The following is a 17,896-nucleotide window of genomic DNA, read 5'->3' as shown; positions in this document are numbered from 1 at the left end:
CTAACTGCTGAATTAAATCCTAGTATGATACTGAAGAACAAATTATTTCACTTATTCATAGTTTTATGTACACACATCAAATTATTGTCTGAGGATTACAGAACTCCTAGGAAAAATTTACTAAATGAAAAAGCAAAATTAATGTGTGTGATGACACACACCAATCTGAACACCTTATTAACCTTGCAGAAAATTGCTCCATGTCGAATACAATCAGTGAGTCCCTTGATTTGGGGAAAACCATCACTGACAGTCAACTGTTGTGGGGAACACTTGTCACTGACAAGAGTTGTTTTGACTACTGTAGGTTACAACAGAAGATATATGGGCTGCAGCACATCACACCACCCATCAATTCAGTGTTAGACAACAATGATAAATGTGCAAGTGTTCCTCCAAGAACCACATCTGCACTATGGGGTACAGATGCTTTCATCTAAGATGTGTGCTCTACACGTTTCACAGACAGAGGAACCCAAGAATTAGATGCTAAAAGCATAGAATCTGCCATCTGGTCTGATAAGTTGTAGTGCTGTTGGTACATGCTGTCAGTAGGGTACGATTACATTGAAAACTAAATGTGGTAATGCATCTCACTTGCCAAGAGGACACCATTTGTGCTGGTGGTAGAAGTTTTTTTTGTGTGGGGAATGTTATGGTCTGAAATGGGGCTGCTGGTACATCTCCCATTGTCTCTCTTAGGTGAACAATTTGAGAACTTGCTCTCAGTGCATGTACATCCATTTGTTGGGTTACAGCAGCCGGCAGGTGAAATTTAGCTTCAGCAAGATAATGCATTGCTCTGCCACTTTATAATGGTGTAAGAACTGTTTGAGGATCACTTCACAGACTACAGGATGATTATATGGTCCACCAGATTGCCTGACTTCAAACCAGTTGGGCACATCTGGAATGTCACTGAGCATGAAGTATATGCCTTGTGCTCAGCGCCAAACAATATCCATCAATTATGAGTGACAATTTAGCGCCAGTGGATCGGGATGTTGTCTAAATGCTTTTGAGTCTATGCCATGGAATACCATTAAGCAGGTGGGTATCTCAGAGTCAACTAATTATGGTTGCATATTAAGAGTAATATTATTTGCCAAAACTAAACTTACACAATGAGCTACCCTAGAATAATACCTAAATAAAATTACCTAGAACAATATAACATGAAATCAAATAAATTACATGCTGACCAAAATTAACTGGTGCCCATCCTGTAAGTGTCAGAACCCTTGCTGCTATCACATTAAAAGGCAATATTAAACTAAATTTGACCCAAAATCCATTCTATTTATTTTTACAAAAAATACACTGAAATTTCTTCAGAATCTGTGAGCAAGTATTAAATTAACAACTTTTCCCTTTCTCTTTCTATCTTCATGCAGTAAGATTTTTGCTTTCATAGTGTAAAGTATGATTTTTATTAATTGATTAGTAAGCCATAAGACATATAAAGCATATTCCTTGTACAGTAATGAATGTAAAATATTCTGATACCTTAATAATTTATAATTGCAACCCCATGTTGGCAAACTGTACTTGAAAATTCTAAACATTCCATTATTATTTAACAACTCCAGAAGAAGAATCTACAGGAAGTCTGGAAATTTCTTATTTTAGGGATAATATAAGGTTATAGGATACTGAATAATTTGTTTTTCTTTCTTCATTTGTGATATTAGGTCATTTGTTGTCTGTTACAGTGTCACCTTTTCCTTCATTTGCCAACATCACTTTTTTCTTTTGGCTTAAAATTTTTTAGCAAAAAAGGAGATGCTCCCTTTCTTAGCTTTGAATTATTAGTGTATGACATTTTTGATACTTGCCTGATGCCATGATAGGTCGGCCACCTTCTCTCCCTAGTTGCTTCAGTCCTTGTTTAATGTCTCTCAGGATCTGAAATTTATACAGAAAATATAAACATTTATTAAAAGAAAATACAGTTTCAATCATTAATGGAACATATATTTACTGATCAACAAACAGCAATTCATTCTCACTTCCCTCTGCATCAATCCTGTGCCTATAATCATAACACAGTATCTCTTCAAAAATATCTTCATGTGAGATTACACTTGCAAGAGAGGTAATGAACTGTCAATTTTATTTCACAAAAAATAACACTACATTTGAAAGGTTTCTTGAGTACAGCTTTAATTTTTTGAGTCCATGAGATCACTTTAACAAAACATGAAAGCAAAATGCAGAAGGAAAACAAAACTACTACTGATTTTGTGATAAACAAAGCGTGCAAGTTTTACTTAAGACCATATTTGTAGCTGTCACACACTATTTCATAATGTAGAAGGGCAATAGTTCTCCTCCAGCATATGAACAATGTTGGAAGCATTAGAAGTGTGTATGCTCATTTAACCACAGCCTAACTCAGTGGTGGGCTGGAGCAGGATTACCATTCTTCTTCCATAAATGAAGCAATGTGGGGGTGTTGCAAATATAGTCTCAGGACAAAACAGGTACAGCCTTAGGTCAAAACAGTCAGAATTGGACTTGTGTCCCTTCTTTTATGCAAACAAAATCTGTTTAAAGAGTTCTGTCTGACAAAAAAGAATGGCGTTGCCAACTGGCACATTCTGAAACTTGACACTAAAAAATGTTACTGCAGCAACAAGTAAATAAAAAGGAGTAGCATAATCTTGCACATAATTCAAATAGTATTTCCAATGATATTCTACAAGAATGTAACACAGAATGATGAGCATCATGCAAAATACGAAATTTTAATTTCTACAGCTGCAACAACTGACAGAACAATAAATTCAATGTAAAGTACAGCCTCACAAGGAGGAAAACAATATACATGCTATTTCCTGAGCAAGACCTTTCACCTCCTACACATACACACTGCTCATCTGTACAGTTCAGTACACTGCAAAGAAACTATCTGTATTGTGGAACTTAAGTTACACATGTGTACCACAGAAACCTTCCAGTCCACACAAAGTAAACAATGTTCTGGAATAAAATTCAAATATTTATCACAAAAAATAATATATAAAATACACTTTTATTTTATTTCCACTGCATACATATTAATGCATGGGTAAAGCATTTTATTTTATGTTTAGAGTGACTGTGCTAAGTTCCTAACTTCTATTTATTAATAAATTCTTGTCAATATTATAGATGTGATAGGAGACTCAACATAAAACTGCTGTAAATTGATGTGGGTGGTAAAGGAGTGTAAATTGAACAATCCTGTTCTTGAAGCCAAAGAGCTTTAAAGTTTGATAATGTGAACTTTCTGCTAATACATTCATTAAAATATTTGCTCAAATGAAGAACATTCCTTGAGGAGTCACAACATCGAATTGTTATTTCATTCCCAACACATGTTGCATGATATCATTTACAAGTGAATATTGAAAAATTGCTTGTACACACAACTCTACCTCCACAGCTATGTGTTAAGTGTGTGTGACAAGCATTCTGCACATCTAATAGTGCTAAAGAACACATCCTTGATTGGAGGGCTGGAACAGGGTCCACCCAGTCTTTTAACATACTGAAATATCTACCTGTAGGAGGAGATTGATATTTAAGCAGAGAGAGAGAGAGAGAGAGAGAGAGAGAGAGAGAGAGAGAGAGAGAGAGAGAGAGTGTGTGTGTGTGTGTATGTGTGTGAAATTACTGATTGTCACATTTAAGTATTGTGACTGAATGGAACATTGTTGGTGGTACTCCACTTGTCTGACGAGATGTTAACTTAAGGCCCTTGGTGCTCTTTGGAAGGAGTAGATTCTGTCCTGCCACAAGGTTATATCCTCTTACTTCCTTTCATTCCACAATCATCCTTTGTAAAATGACATTACATTACTCACAATTTCGTCCCAGGAATATAAATAATAAAGGTATAGACTTGGCACTTCATAACAAATTAAAAGAATAATTGTAGGCCACCTTTATAACTTTGTCCAGTACAGTAATTGTTCCCAGCTCTCAGTATTTGAATACTAGACTATACCTAATTCTGGTTATATGTAGATGATGCAGTCTATCATTTATTCTGTTAAATGTATCGTGTATTATGTCTGAAATGAAGTTTATGGTAATTATTTTCCCCAATCGTGTAATGCAACCACAAGGTGGACTTGCACTCTCTATCAGCCCTATTTTGCATAGTGTTCAAAGTTTTCTACTGAATTAATTTTAGGTTTTCTGTCATGTAGTAAAAATATAATTTGTAGATGGGAACTAAAAGAACACAAAAGGAAAAAACCAGAAGATGCAAAATAAAATGAAAGAAAGATCCCATGTGGTCCTTTACATTACTGTAATTGCTTCTAACTAAAAACCACGTCTTCAATATTGTTTAATGACGGTAATGAGGTAAGGCAGATTCATTTTTGTAGTATTTAACTTCTAACAAGTACTATTTATTACCAACTTTTACCTAGAGTGTATGGATGGACATTACTTTGTTTTCATCAGATGTGTTTAGGTGTGGTCTTTAAATTGACATGTGATGTTATTAGAAATGGAACATTCCATCAAACAGTACAAGGAAGAGGAAAGTATTTTGAATAAAATAATTTTGGGTGCTAAGCCATGTCACTGAAAAATACTAAACCAACTTAACTGCCAACATTTTGATCAACTCGCTGTGGTGCTCTTCAGGGCATCTAAGAACTGATGGATACTTGTGAATGTCTTCTCCTATATACTGGCTCACATATTTGGAATGTCACTGGTCAATTTGAAGAGAGGCTACTATGAGAGAAATGGCTGTGCAGTAGGCTATTGCCAATAGTACTCTGGTAGCTGATTGGATGCAATTGTAGTACAACTGATACGAAATGGCATATCGGCAGGCTACTGCCTGTGCCACTCTAGAATGTGACTGACAGGCAGCTTCTGCTGGTGACTGGTGGGCAACTAGTGTCCAAGGGATAGTGTTTTCCAGCAGAAGTGCTAAGCCCACATGACAATTCTCTCATTACTACTGTTTATGCTGCTAAACCCAGGGCAAGTGGTGTTGTTGGCTGAGGAACACATATGACCCACTGGCCTGGAATCGCTGGCAGCCAGGCTGTAGGTAACTTACAGCCATCCCCCCCTGTTCACATTGTCAGGGCGTTTGATTCTTTCAATAGCATCTCATCCAAGTTTATAAAACAGCCACATTCCCAGTGGTGTTCAGCTACAGCTGGTATTTTAGTTCTGTCCCAGTTGTACATAATGCTAATGCTGTGATAGCAATTTGCCATGACGTTAAAGAAACTATGCAATAATTTTGATGATGTGATGTAGGGAAAGTAAAGAATACCAATTAATGTTAACGGATTTGTTTTCAACTTTTTCCATATAGAGGTCTAGTAACTCGACCTTGATTCATATATGAGGTGATTCAGCTAAGCTTTTCACTTCAAATATTTCTGGAGTTGCTTAAGGTATCATAATCTTGTTTTCACCCAGATAAATTGTGAGACTCTCACTAAACTATGCATAGTCCCTTTTCTTTGCTATATTAGTTACAGAGATAATGACATGAATTCTGCTTTTTTTTTTAATGGAACTAAAATAAATTTTGCTCCTAGTATCATAGTTATGAAACACACAAATTCAACGATGTTTCACTCTTCAAAATCTGGTTATTAGTTTCAGAGTGTTTAGACTACAATATTAGAACTTACGATTTATCTGTTTTGGTCATGGAACCGACTGCTGTCTTACATAAATGTTGGTGATTTCAAAGAAGGATGGTCGCAAATCATGGAACGCTGAAAGGAAAAAATATCCATTATTGGGCAGTTAAGAAAAAACATCGACTGCGGCACGTTGAACACCGGAGGCAGTGGAATGTGAACGCTTGGCGTCGGATTATTGAAGACTACTTACTTGGCTGAAGAAACCTTAACGAATAAGAGAAAAGCACAACTTTTGCTGAAGTGCTACCGACTCTCCTAGGGGAAGCATCATCTGAAAGACATGGATGTAAGTGATACCATCATGATGGACGATCGGCTCACCACTCGCATATGGCTAGGAAAGTGCTCACCTGGCTCTTTTCTGTCCTTTGGATAGGACATGAAACCACTATCAATTAGCCTGCACTTTCAACTGGTTTGACGCTACTGGACTTTTTTTCTGTGGAGTAAAATTACAGCTGAAGCCTATGCTAAAGTTCCGACAACCAAAGAGGACTGAAGACATCGCACTGTTGCAGCTTGTGCAGTAATACCATAGATAACGCGTCAACCCTTCCAGAAATCCTTGCGCCACCAGTGACTGCAAACATTTGTTCTAGTAGACGATGGTCATTTCGAAAATGTGATGACTTAAATGGAATTTTAAGGAAGTGTTTACGAACATATTCTTTTGTTAATGTCTTCTTGTCGCTGTCGCTGATGTCATTTTGCATGAACACGAAGTTGATATTTAACAATTTCTGTACCAAGTTCCCTGTTTCAAAAACTCAATGAATTTTTGACGTGCGGCTTTCTTTCATGGCTCTGGAAGAAACACAAACAGAACTCTCAATGCCACGTCCTTTGCCTTCCTGTTGGCAGTTCAGTCCAATCACATGTACCCAACCGTCATTAGTATCAGTTTCTCCAATCTTCCACTTTTCCAAGTACACTTTCTTAGCTGTGTCAAGCTAGAGCGCGCCCTCAGTTTGACACAACAGTTTCATACACCAACACGGCCTTTTGTATAAGAGAGCAATCGGCTTCGTGCTCAAAAAAGATAAATCTTAAGTTCTAAATATGTAAATTCCTTTGAAGCCACTAATCGGATTTTGAAGTGTGAAAAGCCATTGAATTTGGCTCATTTAGAATTACTATACTAGGAGCAGAATTACAATAGTTCATTTGAAAAAGTGACATTCATACATATTTCTCTGTAATTAATATTGTTGTGAAAAGAGACTACGCGTTATTTAGTGAGGACATTATTGCAGTTTATTTGGGCGAAAACGGAATTACGATATCTTAAAACGATTCGGGAAATATTTAAGATGAACAGGTTAGCTGAAGACCCCTGGGTATATGACACAGTCAATACTTTTGTGTGCTGAGGAATACCGCTTTGCCCATTAGATATCATAGCACTCAAAGAAGAGACTCTGGAATACTTTCTCCTCAGCCACTCTAAAAACTTGGCCTTGTCAATATTCCTGGCTTCATCAAGTGCTGGAATCGACAATATTTCAGGCTACGTATCAACACATTAGGCTACTCCAGAATTTTGTGACTATCTGTATTCACTACCAACATCGGTAAAATCAAATCTGACATTTCAGTTAATTTGCAGAGTCACATTATATTTGGTATTATTAAAAGAGATGCTATATTCGTTTCACTCCTCAAAACCTCATGAAAGATCGGCTGTGTGGTGGAATTTCGTGCACTTCTGGCAACATCATCTGATCGGAAGATCGGTAAGATTGTACACACTAAAATTTACATATCTTGGTCATCTGAAATAATGACAAAATACTTGCTTTTGGGACAGTACATGTTGTTCTTTCGTGTAGAAATGTTGAAGCCAGCTTTCATCGCCAGTGTTGATGGAAATGCGCCACTATCTTCAATTACACATCAGACGTGTTCCAACATGACCACTCCTCATGCATTTTACTGTTCAGCTAGTAGCATCCTCAGTAACCATCCCAAGGGGTATGTCTTGTCTTCCCAATAAAAGTGCCTACAGTGGAAAATGTTCAGCTTCTTTGTTAATTTATCTAGTTCGATCTTCTGTTTCAATGGCAGGAGCCATGTCTGTCGGTCATGACCTTGTTTCAAGTGGCCATTAAGACATAAACTGTCCTGTCTGAAGTGGGACGACAGTCCTTCTTAAACCTGCGCCAATATGTCTGTCATTTAGCAATCTTCTGTGGCGAATTATGGCAGAAAAAAAGCTGAACGCAGAAGTTCTATTCTCTCCTGGCTGTATTGTAAACCCTATGGGCACATACATTTCATTAGGATGTTTTGGGAAGATTATCTGATTTAACAAAACAATATCACTTACACGAATGAGGACAGAAAATTATGGAGATTTTAATTCACGCATCGAAACTAATGGTTTACCTTGGCGGAAGTCGTAAGTTGGCGGTCGATGTGATTCCTGGTAGGGTTCCCTGTGGAAATAGCTAACTCGTTCATTCGTTCACTATCCAATGTGCGTCGCGTCGAGATTGGGCAACACAGGAACAAATGGCGTTATGCGTTCACTTTTGACCTTACATAGAATGTAGCCTCACTACTGAACACTATACGTGAAAGGGCACTCACCTCTACCCCCCCCCCGCCCCCCCCCGAATTAATTCACAAAACCTAGCATGTTGTTATCACCATCCTAAAGAGTTGTAGTAAAATAAGACAGACGCACACTTCAGAAATGGCTAATACTCAGCTGTCATCACGATTAGACTTTTGTGGGCTACGTACAAAGATCTGTTGAATGAGCTATGTGCCTTGAACGAGCACGTGGAAAAGATCCGTGGATACCTCGTTACATAAACAAATAATGTCTCGACACTGCTTCTGCTGCCATCGAATGCTTCGTGCTGTAGGAGGTGCACGCCGTAATCTCATACGAAAAGGCTAAGTGAGAGTAGGGCTCGCGATCTGAAGGTTCCGTACAAACTTAATCTCTGTGTATGTAGATACTTCATCTATAGGTTATGGTGAGTCAATATGCGTGTATATGTGACATAAATAGCCGTATCTTTTGACTGTGCCGACTTATAAACAATTTTTTTTAACATCGCCAAGGGACCGTATATCTTAGTATTTTACATTACCTTCAATTTGACACCCCTACTCGTTCCTGACAAGGGAACCTCCCCATCGCACCCCCCTCAGATTTAGTTGTAAGTTGGCACAGGGATAGGTCTTGAAAAACTGAACACAGATCAATCGAGAAAACAGGAAGAAGTTGTGTGGAACAATGAAAAAAATAAGCAAAATATACAAACTGAGTAGTCCATGAGCAGGTAGGCAACATCAAGGACAGTGTCAGCTTACGAGCGCCGTGGTCCCGTGGTTAGCGTGAGCAGCTGCGGAACGAGAGGTCCTTGGTTCAAATCTTCTCTCGAGTGAAAAGTTTAATTTTTTATTTTCAGATAATTATCAAAGTTCAGTCACTCACACATAATCAACTTAGCTCTCCAAAATTCCAGGACATGTTCAGATTTGCTTGGACATATACAGGATTTGACGGTCTACGCACGGAAACATTTGAAAACATAAAAAACATATGTTTTGACAGAGCACAGGAAAAACTGTGCGACTGTGAAACTGTTGCATTCATTTGTTGCAGTTTATGTGACAAACTCTTATGTTTTCAACATTTTTTTGGGAGTGATTATCACATCCATAAGAAAACCTAAATCGGGCAAGGTAGAAGAATCTTTTTACCCATTCGCCAAGTGTACAAGTTAGGTGGGTCGACAACATATTCCTGTCATGTGACGCACATGCCGTCACCAGTGTCGTATAGAATATATCAGACGTGTTTTCCTGTGGAGGAATCGATTGACCTATGACCTTGCGATCAAATGTTTTCGGTTCCCACTGGAGAGGCACGTCCTTTCGTCTACTAATCGCACGGTTTTGCGGCGCGGTCGCAAAACACAGACACTAAATTGAATGAACGGACAGATCGTAACTTTGCGAAAATAAAGAAAGTAAAATTTTCACTCGAGGGAGGACTTGAACCAAGGACCTCTCGTTCCGCAGTTGCTCACTCTAACCACGGGACCACGGCGCTCATCAGCTAAATTGTCGTTGATGTTGCCTATCTTGCACATGGACTACTCAGTTTGTATAATTTGCTTATTTTTTCGTAGTTCAACACAATTTCTTCCTGTTTTCTCGATTGATCTGTGTTCAGTTTTTCAAGGCTTATCCATTGTGTCAATTTATAACTAAATTTGAGGGGGGTGCGATGGGGAGGTTCCCTTGTGAGAAAAGGGGTCTTAACAGTCGAACAGACAGATGGACAACAAAGTGATCCTATAAGGGTTCTGTTTTTACCAACTGAGGTATGAAGCTCTAAAAATCACGCCGCGTAGCTTTACTGAATTGTGCTATGTTGAAGAGGGAGACCGTAAAACGCCTTTTGTTGCCGTGTTATCGCAATATCTGCTCGACGCATGGTGTGTATTGAACGAGCGAGCGAGCAAATAGGAAGAGGACCCCTACCAGCAGCCATTTGGAGGGGTAACTTACAACTGGCGTAAGTAGAAAGTTACCCTAAGTTTAGATCTTCATTCGCCTAGAAGATTAGTCTTGTGAAATCAATTTGAATCTTTTTGAAACAGCGTGTGTTACAGCCAAATTCACAAGGGTTATTCTTCCCGCGGCTCGTCGTTTCACCACCCTCGTTGTTTATTGACTTGGTTTCCTATTTTTGTCGGACACAGTCCGCGTGGGAGCCGCCACTTGGTGGAGGACGTGATTGTACTGAAGGTACAGGGAGCGCCTGCCCCCCGCGTTCCCGTCACTAACAGGACGCGCAGGGCGTGCGCGCGTGAGCGAGGTTTATGATTATTTGCAGCTTGGGAATTAAGTGGTCGGCAGCGGTAGTTACAGGGGGAAGAAGAGCCAAAAGGAGGGGACCCGCAGTCGCACCCGGGGCGGTATCAGCAAAAGGCGAAATCGCTGACAGCGTCATCAACTCTGGCCCTCCCGGTGGCCCCTGGGGCAACAAAAGCTATCAAGTGCGATGTGTGCATTCTGCCTGGAATTTCACCTCTGCGCCACCGAGTCTGGGGAGGTCCGTTTCATCGACCGATTGATAGGTTGACGAAGAATTCCGCTTGTATCGCTGGTGATATCTCGCGACTCGAAAATAAAATTCTGAAGATAAAATTTAAGTACTATGAGCGAAATGCTTGAGACATCAGTAAATGTTTACAATTTCTGGCCAGTCTAAACATACCTTTTAGTTTGAGCTAAAATAAACAGGCCGTGACATCAAGTGAAACTGACTTGCTGATGTGCTATCGTTTGCCAGGTTGCACTGATACCAGTCCTCACAATTCATTGCTACGCAATTTCGAGAGACTCCGACCAGCTAGTTTCTCATTCGAGCGGTCACGTATGTAGAGGACAGAAAAGTCTGGGACGAAGCGTTTCTAGTTGTTCTGCACAAATGACACAGGCATTCTGAAGGTTATGTGATCGAGTATTACCTTCCTGGAATTTCATTCCATTATTCCAGGGAGGGAATAATATGATTTCGTTTAAGGGTTGTTCACTGACGGAACTTCAGGGTATTTTAATGATTCATCGGATTTCAAAAAATGGTTCAAATGGCACTGAGCACTATGGGACTCAACTGCTGAGGTCATTAGTCCCCTAGAACTTAGAACTAGTTAAACCTAACTAACCTAAGGACATCACAAACATCCATGCCCGAGGCAGGATTCGAACCTGCGATCGTAGCGGTCTTGCGGTTCCAGACTGCAGCGCCTTTAACCGCACGGCCACTTCGGCCGGCCATCGGATTTCACAAGACTATATGTTCTACATGAACGAAGATATAAATTTGGGGTGAGTTTTAACTAAAGCAGCACAAATAAAAGTTTATCTTGGCGCCAGTTGAGAGTTAACGACTCATGTTGTTCCCGGTAGAGGTCTCTTGTGCTTTTCGCTGCATTTCGGTGATTACTAAGAAGCGCGATTTTTGTCGACAGTATAGCACTGCACTCCCTATAGCTCAAGGTGAGAACGGAACTCACATTGCACCATTGATCACAAGCGTGATTTATTTCTATATCAACTTGTTGTTGGTGTTTGTGGAAGACAACGTCTGCGTGCTTCCCCTTCCAAAAGCTTTGTGTGGACTTTGACACCCTATAGCAAAACCAGTGAAAACAGTAACTCCATACGTGGTCATATAAATACGGAACACTGAGTATTTGAGGAAGATAAATGTAAACTTGGCACATAAAGGTAATTGTAAAAAGTACTCCAAAGAGCATGCTTGTAAAAAATATACCGATTCTTTTGCAAATAAAGTTGTTCTAAGCGTAAGTTAAAATTCTGTCTTCACTAGTATAGAAGAAGCAATACCGTACCGCAACACATATTAGTTCTGATCGCAGGTGACAACACACGCCGACGCATAATATTACGTTTGCAAATCGTACCACGACGCTTACTAACATATGCTCGAAAGCGATCATCTGCCGCAGACGTCTCTGGGCATAGTGAGAGCGAATGATTCGGCTCAAACCCATGCATTGACGATATCCGCGTTGTAGAAAATGTCGTTCGTATATTAGAATAAGTCTCACACAAACATAATGGGAGACTGCACTGATGTTGCACGCATTTTGAAGAGTCAATTGGACTACTGACATGCGTGATGCTACGATCCGTCTCGACCATCATCTTTGGTAGAGTGTGTTTCAAATAGTGGGTGTTCACAACTGGACTGCTACGAAAAGGAAATTGCTAACAACAAAACATAACATTCCTTCAGCATGCTCCAGGGGCCTCTGTTCAAGTAAGTTACCGAGAACCAAGGGAAGGTTACAGTTTAGGGGCTTACCGGCGTCGTGATCATTAGGTACACTACCGCAGGTGTACAAGAAGAGGGAAGTGATCAGTCGTTATTTGTTTCGGGAAAAATCCTGTCATTCGCTGAGACTAATTTAGAACAATCACGGAGAAACTATATACAGATGTACGGACACGTATTTGAATGCTGTTCTTTCCGAACAGGATATGCGTGGTATACGGAACCACTTTACAGCTCTGCATACGGTGATTGTTCCATGCCCTACCCACTGTCTCATTGCTCTGATGTTCTATCAGTTTCATCATTTAAAAACGTGCGATTAAAGCAACTCGGAGTCTCCACAGCTCATAACTAATGAAATATGTAAGTGGATCAAAATAACCTGCAAAGTAACCTTAGAAATCAGTCCACGTCTCTCTATTTGGTCCTGTACTTGATGAATTCTAAGCGTTCGACACAAAACATCAGAACTCTTTAAAAAATCTAACTGTGTCAGTCTGAAAGTTTGGTCATTTTATTTTATGGCCATCAATGGAATGTACCATACATTTGATGTTTTCTGGTGATTACTTGATGGCACTGAAATTTTTAGGGTCTTTTGTAGACCATTTTAATATGAGGAGAAATGATTTATTGCCAGGCTGATCACCACAGACGAATGTCTTAAAACTATCTGGTGATTCGTGCATAAGGTACTGTCGAGAAGTTCCTATGAGCGTATTAACACGTAACGACCGGTAGTCCGACTTTTCTGTTATTACACTACGCAACAAAACAAAAATTTTTACCGGCTGGGTTGAAAATACGTTCCTTGTAGTAATTCATATGCGCTGAATACAGAGCTGCAGTCGGATTCGCTCTGATACGTAAGGAAAAAAGTTATCTACGCGTAAAGGCTATCAAGAATAATACTATTAACTACGTTGAATTGTGAATGTGAGAAATTTTAGGAAAATTAATGTGCGTACTTTGCGACGAAAACACTAAATATTATAATTAGGAAGTGAATTGTAAATGTTTGTTTATTCACGCCTCCCATATTTGATGGAAAGGTGAGACGCGAATGTAAGAAATGCAGCTTTAATGACATTCGGCAACCGAAGGCTGTTAGCAAGTTGTCCACAATTTCTGCACAGTTTTCTGCTGTGTGGTTCCCAAAAAAGCTGTGCACAACAAGCACAAATGTGTCCGTAGCTGATAGTTCTCGTTCCGTGAGCACCAATCTGAACTGTGGATCTCGAATCAGTTTTCGTGTTTCTGGTCCGACGAAGACTTCAGCTTTCAATCTTGCGTTAGTTTTCATCTTTCCAAACTTGCCTTTTTGTCTTGTAGGTACTGAAAACTACGATTTGTTTTAGCCACCGCTGCAACAAACTGTTTCATAAGACCCGGTTTGATATGGAGAGGAGGTAAGTAAATCTTATAGCGATCCACAAGAGGCACATGAACGCTGTGCTGTGCGCCTACAGGTTAATTTCTGGGTGACCAATTTTTCACTATATAGTGATTCTTGTCACCTTGACTACTCCACAAGCAAAGAAAGCACATGTGCTTTATATACCCTGTCTGCATTTCTAACAGAAGGGCTACAACGTTCAGATCGGCGCAGATATTCCAATTATGCTCTAAGTACTTAATCAGCATCAAGACAGTGTTCATTGTTTCGTGCGTTTCCTTCATGCTCATGGCACGAGCAATAGGAATTGACGGTTTCTGGTTGCCATTGTGTAGTAGTGCAGTTTTGAGACTACTTGAGCTAGAGTCAATAAAAAGTCTCCAAACTTCTGCTACGTCTTTGTTATCTAGTTTCTTTATGAGCACTGTTACGTCATGGCGGAAGCAAATACCGCTTTCAACAGCATAGTATGCCCGCATTTTCTTGTGGCGATCTCAAAAGCGCGTAACTGTAGCACCTCTCTCGAATAAGTTCCACTCCTTCAGTCTGGAACCCAACAGTTCAGACTTTTCTTTCGACAAGGACAAATCGCGAACCTGGTCGTCCAGTTCGGCTTGGTTGATCAAAAGTGACTTTTTAATGTCACTGTGGGGATCAGTCGTGTATTCTGTAGCTCCTGCGTCACTGTCACTACCTTCAGTATCACTTCCTCCGTTGTTCATTGCATCGGATGCAGGAGGAATTGATACTGGGTAACCTATAGTATGCACCACAGGCTTCAGAGCAGACTGACAATCCGGATACATGATTTTTTACTTGTTCTTTTAGCTGTACACGTATATGTTGATAAAGTAGAAATAGAAATCCGAGTGGTGATTTTTCTGCTCCCGCATTCGACTTCACTTACCGTTACTGGGTTAGGCCAGAGTTAACACATGATGCAACAGAGATGAGGAGCCAAGTATTTTTTTTATCTCCGATTTCACATCTGAAGTAATGTTTGTAAGCTAAACGTAGCTTTCTGGTCATGTTCTTGCGCTGGTCAGACGTCCTATCCTTGCCACAAAGGTAACAAAATCAGTCTGGGCAATTTACACAACTGCGCCTATTCATTTTTCGTTTACTGAATTATCATATACCGTATTACCGAATCGTCTTATCCGAAATCACTTAAATGCATGTTACTGCTACTGTTGATTAATAAAACACAGAGCCACACTAGCACGAACTATTCTCTAGACACCTCCGAATCAGACTGATGGACGAACAGGAGAAACTGACGGGAACTAATTTTATTAAACATGTTGAATCCTGCCTGCATGCTGTAGTTCGCGGACGAGTTAGAACTTGTCCAAGTCTGCCTGTTTGTTTTCACTACTGCACACTTATCTTTCCACAGACGCATAAAACAGAGTATCCTTGAGAACACACGCGTGTATACACACACACACACACACACACACACACACACACACACACACACACACACACACACACACACACAATCGTACATCGAACATGGCTCGTTAATGCAGCTACATATTAAGCCATGTACAGGCTTTTATCATATAACTTTCAGCTATAAGTTTAAACCAGACGTCCTACAACATTTACGATTGCAAAATCGGAATCATCGCATCCTGTTACGTAATACTCGCAATATTTTCACCCAGTAGCAAATTCATTGTTATGAAGAGTTATTAAACACCACGTTGAAACTTATCCTCGAATTATTCTTCAACTGTTTCGTGTTGTCTGCGTTTCTCCTTGAGTTTCCTGCACTGTACATCTTCGACTCTTCAGTTTTAAATTCATTTTTAGAAAGTGAAGAAAGGAGAAATGAATTAAGTTTGGTAGTACCATGGATAGCAAGCTAGTACCATTTTTATTTTAGCACTTGCACAGTGTGCTTCATACGTAACAGTGCACTGACACAGAGACGTGTATAAATATCTGCAGAACTTTCTGGGACTTTCTCCTCATCCTCTCCCTCAAACATCTACAGATACCGCGACATAACCCTGTATTCACTGTTCAACGAGAACGGACAAATTTTTCACCAACTGTTTCTTCAGAAAGCTCTTCACTTGACGAGCATATGGGCAACAAATTTTTCTTGATTATTATACACCGACGGGAGCAGGGTCATTCTTAAAATCGCGCAGCTTCAAAAAAATGCCATTGAATATAGTAAGAGAGTTCCCCAATTCTCAGCAGGCTGCGACAGAATGTCAGTCCTAAGGACCCGGGTTCGATTCCCAGCTGGGTCGGAGATTTTCTCCGCCCAGGGGCTGGGTGTTGTGTTGTCCTAATCTTTATCATTTCATTCCAATCGACGCGCAGGTCGCCGAAGTGGCGTCAACTCGAAAGACCAGTACCTGGCGAACGGTCCACCCGACGGGAGGTGCTAGCCATACGATGAAGATTCAAGAGTCTACCGTCACCATCTTTTGGCGAATTATAAAAGTGGCCTACTTGATGGAGCTGCGACCAAAATATTTCCTTTTTTCTCAAGAATGGTAGAATGGCTAAGGGTATGAAAGACTTACGATACACGATCACTTTTTGAGTTTGCTTCTAAGAAGTAGTTGAGCCACTGAGAATACAGTATTCTTGTGGTCATCGATCTATCGATGGGGTGCGAACGTTTAGTGTAGATCAACCTTCCTGGCAAAATGACTACGCACCTACATCAAACGTTAACGGTTAAATGCCGATGACGTATGACCGATAGGGAATGCTATACGTCCAAAAATCATCGAGTGGCCACTTCTACTTGGCATGAAAATGCCAACTACGTAATTAACTGCACCTAATATCTAGTTTCGCTATTGTTAAAGAATGTAATATACGATGATGCACTGGTGCATTGAGAGTGCCCACAAGTATTGTGGGTTATTCCGTGAATTGCTCTGGAACAGGACCGACTCTGGGTTATTCCTAAGATGTTCGGTGTGGTTCAAAAAAATTGTTCAAATGGCTCCGAGCACTATGGGACTTAACTTCTGGGGTCATCAGTCCCCTAGAACTTAGAACTACTGAAACCTAACTAACCTAAGGACATCACACACATCCATGCCCGAGGTAGGATTCGAACCTGCGACCGTAGAGGTCGCGCGGTTCCAGACTGTAGCGCCTAGAACCGCTCGGCCACTCCAGCCGGCGGTGTGTTTCAGATCGGGGCTTTGAGAATCCCAAACCAGCAAATGCTCCAGATTTTTGGCTTTTTCCAACGGTGAAGGATGCTCTCACTGGCTCTTCAGTCGGGCTGCACGTGCATCAGCAGTTTTCTAGTGGGCCCAACAGCCCCTAAAGAAGCGTGCACAGCCACCGTGCAGGGATGCCGCCGACGTAGTGTAAAACCTGTTCTTATTCAAGGAGGCTATATTGGGACAAAAACTAATTTTCAACTACTTGGTAGAGTAGTACGTCAAGATTACAACAACACACTTTAAGATATTATAATTTGCATACAACTCGTACATGTCTTTGCACATTTGTTCCCTTATGGCGACAACAGAAATAGATAAGTGGACAAAAAAATAAGAAACATAGTAGTTGTCTTTTAATTATTCCAGTCTTTTCAGAATCTACACATATTTGAAATTTCAAATGAACATCGCTCTCGAAAATATATGGTATCTTAGACTGAATGCCAGTGTGACTAAATGCGCTAATAGAGAGTCCCTGTAAGCAATACAAACGTACAAATGGGGAAAGGGGAAGGATGATGGTGGACGGGGGGGGGGGGGCGCATGATGAGGAAGGGGGGGGGGGGGCGAGCGGGGAAAATTGTGTCTGTATGACTTTCTACTGTAAAGTTAAAACTGAGCCGTCGCATGTAGAAGAATCCACACTAAGAGATTACTAGTGAAAAAGTGGTTACAATATTTTAAACGTCCTTCAAAAGAAGGGTAGCTGGGAAAGAAATTCCTGAACTAATGACAGCTCCCAAGTGAAGCCCGTAGATGGCCGTCCAAGGATGTAGAAGGCGAA

General features: G+C 40.4%; 1 protein-coding gene across 1 annotated transcript in view; it reads right to left on the bottom strand.

Moving 5' to 3' along the window:
• The window catches only part of LOC126449168 (SAM and SH3 domain-containing protein 1-like), a 438,055-nt gene that overhangs the window by 46,678 nt on the left and 373,481 nt on the right, over positions 1-17,896 (bottom strand). The window contains exon 7 of the mRNA XM_050091015.1: positions 1,836-1,905. Coding sequence (XP_049946972.1) covers positions 1,836-1,905 — 70 coding nt within the window. The remainder of the gene's footprint in view (positions 1-1,835; positions 1,906-17,896) is intronic.

This window comes from Schistocerca serialis, chromosome 1 (genome assembly GCF_023864345.2).
Source record: "Schistocerca serialis cubense isolate TAMUIC-IGC-003099 chromosome 1, iqSchSeri2.2, whole genome shotgun sequence".
NCBI classification, from domain to species: Eukaryota; Metazoa; Arthropoda; class Insecta; order Orthoptera; family Acrididae; genus Schistocerca; species Schistocerca serialis.
Note: the sequence above shows the minus strand (reverse complement) of the source record. Positions and strands in the feature narration are given on the sequence as shown.